Genomic DNA, 10,000 nt, shown 5'->3' with positions numbered 1-10,000 from the left:
TCTCTCTCTCTCTCTCTCTCTCTCTCTCTCTCTCTCTCTCTCTCTCTCTCTCTCTCTCTCTCTCTCTCTCTCTCTCTCTCTCTCTCTCTCTCTCTCTCTCTCTCTCTCTCTCTCTCTCTCTCTCTCTCTCTCTCTCTCTCTCTCTCTCTCTCTCTCTCTCTCTCTCTCTCTCTCTCTCTCTCTCTCTCTCTCTCTATATATATATATATATATATATATAAATTTTTATTTATTTAATTATTTATTTATTTATTTTATTTTTTATCTTATTTTATTTATTTATTTTTTTATACTTGTTACTTCTTACAGAATGCTGTACTATTATGGTGTTGACATTATTTCAAACTATGCCTGGGCTTCATGTTTAAAAAGTTGTGTTTTTTTCAGGAGCTGTAACAACTGAAATGAGGAATACTCTTAATGCCGTTTTGGAGAATGAACAGTGCTTTTACAAGGTTTGTATTTACACTTTACATACTTATGACAATTTTGGTATGAGCATCAACATATCCTTCAATTTAGAGAAAAAATTATAGATGAATGTAGAACCTTTTTTGTTAATGTATATGAATATTATCTAGTGTTTATCAACTTTTCTTCTTTTGGGAATCAGATTTCTTTCTTGTCCATTTTCTTACTGTACCTTCCTTTCCCCCATTTTTTTCTTTCTTTCTTTCTTTTTTTTTCTTTCTTCAAAAACAGGTCCGTTGTAGAGCAGCACACTGCCTGACCAGAGTAGCCAATGCCATGGTAGCAAACTGGAATGGTCCTCCAGCAATGATGCAGATCTTCCGCAAGATGTTTGGATCCTTTTCCTGCCCCAATATCATAAGGCAGCATGACTTTACCAGCTTACAGAACTACTTCATTCTCAAGGTTAGAATATTGAAAAGTTTAATCATATTTGTTTTCTTGTTATTGTAAGTCTTTTTATATGCACAATGATATTCATGCATATTTGAGGGCATGCTTGTGCAAAGATGCTCTGAGACCAATTTGAAAATGCATTTATTAGATGTTTTGTTAGCTTAAACTTTCATCTATAAAGTAAGCATCAATTTGTTCACATTAATTTACTACAATCTCATGATTACAGTGCATAGACATTAATGTGTTGATGCTTATTTTATAGATGAAAGCTTAAACTAACAGAACACCTAATAAACTAACATATTTTCAGGAAGTTAGTCTAAGAATAGCCTTGGGTCCACATGCCCTCATTTCACCTTGGTATTTTCCTTGTTAAACAGGCTGTTAATAGCTATCTTTTGGATACTTTGTAGACACTGCCAGTTGCCATGGCAGGTCTTCGCAACACCCACAAGCAGTGTCCTCCTGAAGTTTTGGGGTTCCTGATGGACCTCTTCAAGTATAGTGATAATTCCAAGAACCGCTACTCAGACAATTACTACCGTGCTGCACTTGTTGATGCCTTGGCAGCTGCAGTTTCTCCAGCACTTGTGCAGCATGACCCAGCAACCATTACTTCAGACACTCTGACTGAGGATATGAAGAGGATCTTAAGCGAAGTATGATGATGACATTTTACTTTAAATGTGCAGGTCTTTCAAATGTTGATCAGACCATTATATATAAATTGTTATGTATTTCCATTATGTTACATTATTATTCCTGAATCATAATATATTTTTTAAAAGGAAAATAATTTCTGTTTCTTTTAATCAGATTGTTCGTTACTTGAACTTAGAAAAAATGCTGCCTTGTTATAAGTATACTGTGACAGTGTCCTGCCTCCGTGCTCTGCGGGTTCTTCAGAAGAATGGTCATTTACCGCCAAAATCTGACATCTTCAAGGCATATGCAGCTTACCCACAGTATATAGGTTGAAAAATTTGTAAATTTTTGTTTAATTCAAGAAGCTTTTACGGTTAATGTGGAGATGACATATTTGCAGTCTCATTGCACATGGCTATATCTGACCCATTGTTTTGTAGTACCTCAGTTAATCTAAAGACATTACTGATATATCTTGGCAGATGTGCGCCTTGCAGCAATTGAGCAGATAGTAGACTTCCTAATCCGCGATGGGACTCGTGAAGATATGGACTTTTTGCTGACACTGGCTGAGTCAGACCCTGTTCCAATGATCAGATATCGTACCCTTGTACTGCTAGCTAAAAATCCTCCATTCATCATGGGTCAGAGTCACAAGTTGGACACCCAGCAGCTGGTGGATCGTCTCTGGAATTTCATGAAGTAATAACCAAATCATAATCTGTGGACTTGCAGATTGTCAGCATCTGATATTGCCATAGTTGTCAGGCATGAATAAAGGTTTAAGTGACCTGCAAAACTTTAAAGACTGATCAACTGTCAGTTGTATAGTATACATATGTGTGTTTAATTATATTCAAATGTATTTCACAATTGTTATGAGGCTTATTTATTGACAGTTCTGGACAGCCATGTGACTCAAGAGTACGTTGTGCAGTGCTGGATCTCTACTACGCCTTGTATGGCCGTCGTAGGCCAGCTTGCATTCCTGCCTCAGAACCTGCACTGGTGCTGAATCTTCGCAAACCACCGAATCCACCCATCATGAGTCCCGTTATAGTAAGCTTTGAATATATTGCATCTTAAAATGGTGCGACTTTTAAAAAATGTCATAGAAAATTTATCACTTACCTAATTTGATTATTCTTTCAGCATGAACTATTGGTGTTAACATAAAGGCTTCATAGCACAATAAGAAGGCTTGTTACGTTAGAAAAGTTCAACATTTTGTTATCAAGAGTAGAATCCAAAAACTAATATTATGTAGAAATACACATTTTTCATCCTTCCCTACATTTGCCTTCTTACTGATGGGTTTTGTAAGAACTACAGTGACTTCTAGGATTTCACTGCATTTGTAGAATACCTGGATGGATATTGTATACTTGTGTCATCTTTATTGGTATTTCATGTTAATCTTTAAGTAGCATTAAGGACCCTTACTATTTTTGAAACTTGGTTTAATTTTGTTTCTCTCTCTCTCTTTTGATACAAATGTATAAAATAAGTTTCCTATATAGAGGTAACAGAAGAAACTTGGGGTAGAAAGAACAAAGTAGTTCATATGATTTATTGATAAAAATCTGAAAACTATGGCAAGTACTAATACTTTTGTACAAGCTCAGCCCCTTTTGTAACAGAGTATAGCACATTATCACATATCCCGATATTAACACAAGGAACTTTCTACCAGTAGGCCTATATGTTTTTGTTGTTTTTTGCCTGTGACTGGCAGATTTTTTTCTGACCGATTATCTATCATTTAGTAGTGCTTCTTTTGAGCTATATAATCTTTTGAATTATTTCTCAGAGGGGGATATCATCCCCTCCCAGAAACTGGAAGTTTGCATTAATTTTTTCTATAGTATAAGGAGGTAAAAATTTATATGCTGTTGCTCAGAAATATTGTCATAAAAAACAGTAATCTGTCATTTAAATGATGTAAGGCAGTGGCAACCACTGTAAGTGATTACTTCGCAAATGAGAATCAACCTGTATTAGTTTATGTTTATGAGAGTGATTATATATAATTTTTTTTTTTTATGTATAGTGAAGAGGAGTATTTAGGAAGGAGAAAGATAGTGACCAAGTTAAATAGTTATTTTAGTGTGATTTACCTAAGTGTAATGGTCTTAGGAATGATGAAAATGCCATAACATAGCTCTAGGAGATTCTTATATCTACAGCATTTTAAGAATTTTCAGTATGTATAGTTGTAAGTTAAAGACCTCCGTTGGTGTTAAACGATTGAACTGATCTAAAATCTCTGCAACAGGTGAAAGAAGAAGAGGAAGAGAAGATTCAGCCCATAAAACGTGAGGCGCCACCGGATGATGTTTTCCCGGAGCTCAAGACAGAAATCAAGACTGAAGTGAATGAGATGCCTGTTGAGGTTATCTTTACAGAAGATTCCAAAGTTAGAATAAAGGTTTGCAAAACTGTTTCTATAAGTCAGCTAGCTTTGTATTAATTGTGAAATACCAGTTCCTAAGGTCCAAGGCAGGGGATCTCTGCTGCCTTGGACCTCAGCCCTTGCCTCAACAAATTTTACACTGTCTTTTCTCCTTCTTCTCTCTATCTCTCATCTTCGACAACCCTTCTCCTATCCAATTCCTAAGATGTAAGAGCTGTGTTGAAAGAATGAAAGGCTGACCTTGTGCCAGTCGTGAACGACCTCAGGGAGCCATGGGCACAGTATTCCTTGGTAAATCATTTAGCCCTCACCCATTATGGGGACCCATAGGGATGGACCTTTTTACCTTCCCTACATGTGTCAGGCATACCATGGCCAGTAATGAAGATTTTGTACCCTTATTAGGGGCATTGAGGCTTGCCCCCTTATCAACTAGCCTTTCTGAATCTAACTCCTCTAGTTTACCGACCCTGACTCCCCTTTGACCACGGCTCAGAACACTGCTAGTACACCACCCTCCTCAAGACATACTGCCAACTTAACCCATTCTGAATCATCTACCCAGGTACCAACTCACCCCATAAAAGGTATCCCATCCTCACTCCCACTACAAATTTGAGAGTGAAGTAGCAGTTTTCAGATTCAAACTAAGCCTCACTCTACGAGAGGCTAGACAAGAAGCACGACGACGTGGTTTTCAATCACTGCTTACTTCAATACCTTAAATCAGTCCACTCCCATTCACTCTACCCAAGTGGTCTAAACATCTACAGCACCATTTTTCCCTGCTTCTCAGCTTTCCACCTCTAATTCTCTTATCTCCCAGTCAAATCATTTTTCCATCCTAGACCCAGACTCTCCAATATCCACAACTTCCCCCATGTCTCTTCCTATTTCACGCCATACCTATTGCATCAGACAACCCAAACTCCCCACCCCATCTTCTACCAGATCCCATCCCACACCTACACCCTCAGATCTTCAGATACCGATCTCATCTTCACCTCCCCATAAAAGATCTTTCCTTTCCCAAACCTCCCCACCCAAATCCCCCCCAGAAACCCTTGAGGACATTAGAAACTTTCTATTATGACAAGAGAAAGTTTCTCCCTCTCAGGTATTCATCAATTTCACTACCCAGATTCTGGCTGCATTCAAAGTGACTGCCGAAATCCACCCACCCCCCTTCCTGACATCCCCCCTATCCCTCTTCCTCCTACACCTTCCCAATACACCCTATCCACTCCCCCACCCGTACCCAAACCAAAAACCCTTCCTTCCCTACTATCCCTACCACTCCCTCCTGGTTGCACACGTGAATCCCTTCTATTACAATGTCCTTCCCCAGATCCCACCTTTCTTGATGAACCTCCAGATACCATACCTTCACCTCCTCCCCCTGATCCCTCCTCTCATGAGGATTCTCTTAATACTACACTGCCAAATCCATCTCCTGATCCCATACCTCAACCAGCCGGCAACCCCTCCTCTTACCTCTCAGACATCCATTGCTACCCATAATACCTGTTCAATGATCCACAATGGCTCTGCTGCAGTGGAACATTGGAGGCTTTTGCTCACACAGACCTGACCTCCGCCATCTTCTCTTCTCTTAGAATCCATCTATCATCTGCCTCCAAGAAACCTTCCTCACACATCCGCCAGTACCAATTCCCAACTACCATATTGCGTCACTCCCTCATTCTATATTTGCCTCTTCCATACTTGTCCATCATAAAACACCATATATTATACCTCCTTTACAAAGCACCATACCTTGCACAGTTATCTGGATTTTCCTCCGCCACTGGACCACAATCATTCCAGTCTACTTCTCTCCTTCCCTCCCTGTTGACTGTTTAGAATTTGAGACCTTACTTTCCCAACTCCAACCACCTTTCCTAATAGATGGAGACTTTAACTGTTGCCATACCCTCTGGGGTAACTCTATTATCAATAACAGGGGTCACTCCTTAGAACAATTTCTATATAAAATTGACCTTATCCTCCTAAATTCCAACAGTCCCACTCACTTCGACATGTGCACTCAATCCTTTTCATGCCTACATCTCTGTTTTTGCTCTCCTACCCTTCATATAGACTTCCATTGGTCTGTCCTAAGCAATTTTCACCTTAATGATCACTTCCCAATTCTTCTTTCTTCAACATCCTATATCCCACTCCCCAACCCTCCTCACTGGTGCTTTGCCATAGCAGACTGGAATATCTTTACCTCTCTCTCTACTCTTGAACTTCCTCCATCATCCTTCTTTACCACCTCAGAAATGATCCAATAATTCACAACTGATGTACTAAATGCAGCCTGTGTAACCATCCCTCGAACCTCCTGACCTTACACCACAAAATGTGCTCCATGGTAGAACCTTGAATGTACAAAAGCACTTTGTTTGAAGTGCACAGCATGGAATAGCTACAGATACAAGAGAGGCACCCCCATCCAGCTAACAGCCTTCATATCTTTTAAAAAAGCATTAGTCCACCTTTGCCATACAATCCGTTACTCAAATGACAAACACCTGGCAAAACTATATATCCTCCATAACATCCTCCAAACCAATCTCTGCAGTCTGGCAGCAGATCCATAAATTATCTGGAAAATGTCCTCCTCATCCTGCCCCTGTCCTCCATATTCATAATAACCTCATCTCTCTCTTCAAATAGCTACTGAACTTAGTGCCTTTTTTTTAGCCAAGTCAGTATTGGCTCTCATCTTTCTCCTCACTTCTCCTTAAAATCAGACAGAGAGTGCACTCATATCTCATTCTCCCTGTTTTCTACAGAACCTTATAATGCACCCTTTTCTTCTTCTGAAATCTATTGTGCACTTCAGTCATGCCATACCGCAATCCCCATGAAGGCCCAAACAGTATATATTATCGTATGCTACAATACCTTTCTCCTACTTCCCTATCCTTCCTTCTTTCAGTATTCAATAACATATGGATGACTGGAAACTTTCCTCCCCACTGGAGAGAAGCCATAGTACTACCTTTCCTAAAACCTAACAAAACAGGCTACCGCCACATAGCCCTTACAAACTGCCTATGCAAATTAATGAAAAAAATGAAAATTTTCAGATTAATGTGGTACCTAGAATACCACAAAATCATTTCACCAAATCAATTTGGATTTAATTGCAGCAGAAGCACAGCTGATCCATTAGCCTATATAGAAACATTAATCATATCAGCTTTTGCATGCTGTGAGTCAGTATTAGCTGTCTTTTTCAATCTTGGAAAAGCATATGATACTACTTGGTGGCACCATATACTACAAAAGCTATCTCTTCATGGCATATCTGGAAACATGGTGTTTTTATATAAAATCCTTCCTCTCTGACCTGCCTCTTCCGCTTCCTCTTCTTTTCCGCAATTCAAAGGTGTCCCGCAAGGCAGTGTACTAAGCACCACACTGTTCCTCACAGCTGTATACGGATTAGTATCAGCTTTACCACCAAGAATCTGATCATCACTATATGTAGATTATCTAGCCATCTTTGCCTCTGGTCCTTCCATACAAGTTCTCCATCAACTTATCCAGTTGTTAGTAACATCAATCTCTTCATGGGCTACCAACCATGGCTTTTGATTCTCTACCTCTAAAACTCTCTCCATCCTATTCTCTTATTCACGTATAGGCTCCCAACTTCCACTCCTCTTTTATGATATCCCTATCCAATCCTGATCTTCCAGCAAGTTTCTTGGAGTTATTTTTGACTCCAAGCTATCTTGGCGAGATCATATCCTCTCAATTAAAGAAAATGCCCACAATCGCCTCTGACTCCTATAAATCCTCTCCATCCTTGACTATAGCTGTCACATATATTCTTCTGCCTCTGCCTCTCTTCTCTCTCACTTTGATGCAATACATCATTGTGGTCTCAACTTGGCCCTAGGAGCCTTCCGATCCTAGACACTGAATCAGGAGTACCATACCTCTCTAGCCGAAAATAATAGTTTCCGGGCGGCTATAAAATTGGCATGCAGGGCCGACCCGGAATCTGCCCGCAACATATTCAGTGTGTGAGCTCCGATTCAATGCCACACTGGCAGGACGCCCAGCAAAGTTTATTTTTCCATGTGTCTCATAAATGGGTTAAGAAGCTATGCTTGCTTTCACCAGTTTTCTCTCTCCAAGCTAACTGTCCCTCAACCCCTTCTTCATATCTTCTCTTCCTCTCCACATTTACCTGTCAGTTTCCCTGTTCATATGGACACTCTTCTTTCCCATTCATCCTTTCCTCATCTCCGAACTCTTCCTCTTTCTACCCAAACCTTCCCTCCCTGGCTAATACCTACCTCTTGTAATTGCTTTTCTATATTCCCTGACTTACCAAAGTCAAATATTCCACCTTCTATCCTCCTCACACATTTCCTTGCACATATCTCTGTTCACTCCTCCAGTACTCAAGTCTGCACCGATGGCTCTAAATCCACCTCAGGTGCTGGTTTTGCCGTAGTCTTTCCATCTCACACATATAGCTTTCCTCTACTACTTGAATCGAGCATCCTTACAACAGAACTATATGCTATCCTCTTTGCCCTACAACGTATGTCCCCTGTCTCTTCATCATCCTTCACCATCTTCACTGACTCATGCAACTCAATATCACTAATAAAATCTATTCACCCTACCAACCCCATAGTCAATAACATACAAGACCAGCTGCGCTACCTGTCTTTACAACAGAAAGCCATGAATTTTTGCTGGATACCCAGCCATGTCGGGATTCCCAGCAACGAAGAAGCAGATGACTTGGCACAATCTGCTGCCTTGCCCACAATTCACCAACCCTACTTTTCATGCATCCCAGCCACCGACTACTACCCCCAATTCAAAACTTTCCTTTACAGCTGTTGGCAATCTTTCTAGTCAGGTCTGAACACCAACAAACTTCAAACTATAAAACCTTTGATCTCTCGTTGGTCAGCTCCATACCATCAGAACAGATGTTGTAAAACTGCCCTTGCCCATCTACGAATAGGCCACACCTGAATCACTCACTCATACCTCATGTCACACTCATTTAACCTACCTCTATGCCCAACATGAACTGTCCTTTCTGTCCCACATATCCTAATATCTTGCCCCTGCTTTGCCGAAGCCCATATTCGTACTTTCCCTCACATATCCCTTCTTCCCTGACCCCCCAACCTGTCGGACATCGTCACAGAATCCCCCACCTTTTCTATTGATAACCTATTCTCCTTCCTCAGGCGTATAAATATCCTTCATTTGATCTAACCATCCTTTGTCGTTAACCCTTCCTCTTTTCATCAATGCCCATCCTACTCCATGTACCCTCTCTCTCTACTCCTTTAAATACTATTAACTCTAATAAAGAACTTTAAAAAACCCTCCCACAATACAATACAATAGTGCTATATGACCTTTAATGTCTAGCACATGAATTTTCTTGTCGTTATTACTTACTTACCATTATCTTCAGCAGGATGATGTGGAAGTGTTTGATGAAGAGGTTGATTGTACAGTGACACCCAGTATGCCAACAAGCATTGATGGTGACATGTCAGAATCAACAACATCACTACCCGGAGAATGTCATAATGTTGCTGGAGCTCCTACAGGTAAGCAGCATACTTTTGTAAACAGGTTGAATATGAATTCATATATGTGCATACAAATATACATACATAAGTATGTACATACATACACACATATATGTACGTATTTATATGTATACATATGTATGTGTACATACATATATAACTACATATGCACAAATATATATGTAGGTATGTATATATACGTGCACATAAGTACGTATATACATGCATATGTACAAACACATGTACATAAATTTGTACATATCCTTCTATCTACCCATCTTTGTATCTATCTATCTATCTATCTACATATATATATATATATATATATATATATATATATATATATATATATATATATATATATATACATATATATATAGACATATACGTACATACATACATACATACATATAAATATATATATATATATATATATATATATATATATATATATATATATATATATATATATATATATATA

General features: G+C 39.3%; 1 protein-coding gene across 1 annotated transcript in view; it reads left to right on the top strand.

Annotated features, from left to right (window-relative positions):
- The window catches only part of Taf2 (TATA-box binding protein associated factor 2), a gene marked incomplete at its 3' end in the record, with an annotated part of 18,971 nt that extends 9,434 nt beyond the window's left edge, over window positions 1-9,537 (top strand). The window contains 8 exon segments of the mRNA XM_070134545.1: window positions 388-455; window positions 703-876; window positions 1,284-1,529; window positions 1,687-1,843; window positions 1,998-2,217; window positions 2,415-2,574; window positions 3,791-3,943; window positions 9,402-9,537. Coding sequence (XP_069990646.1) covers window positions 388-455; window positions 703-876; window positions 1,284-1,529; window positions 1,687-1,843; window positions 1,998-2,217; window positions 2,415-2,574; window positions 3,791-3,943; window positions 9,402-9,537 — 1,314 coding nt within the window.
- Window positions 9,538-10,000: the final 463 nt, after the last annotated feature.

Source organism: Penaeus vannamei, chromosome 20 (genome assembly GCF_042767895.1).
Source record: "Penaeus vannamei isolate JL-2024 chromosome 20, ASM4276789v1, whole genome shotgun sequence".
NCBI lineage: Eukaryota > Metazoa > Arthropoda > Malacostraca > Decapoda > Penaeidae > Penaeus > Penaeus vannamei.
The sequence above is the reverse complement of the archived record's forward strand: the minus strand, read 5'-3'. Positions and strand labels throughout refer to the sequence as shown.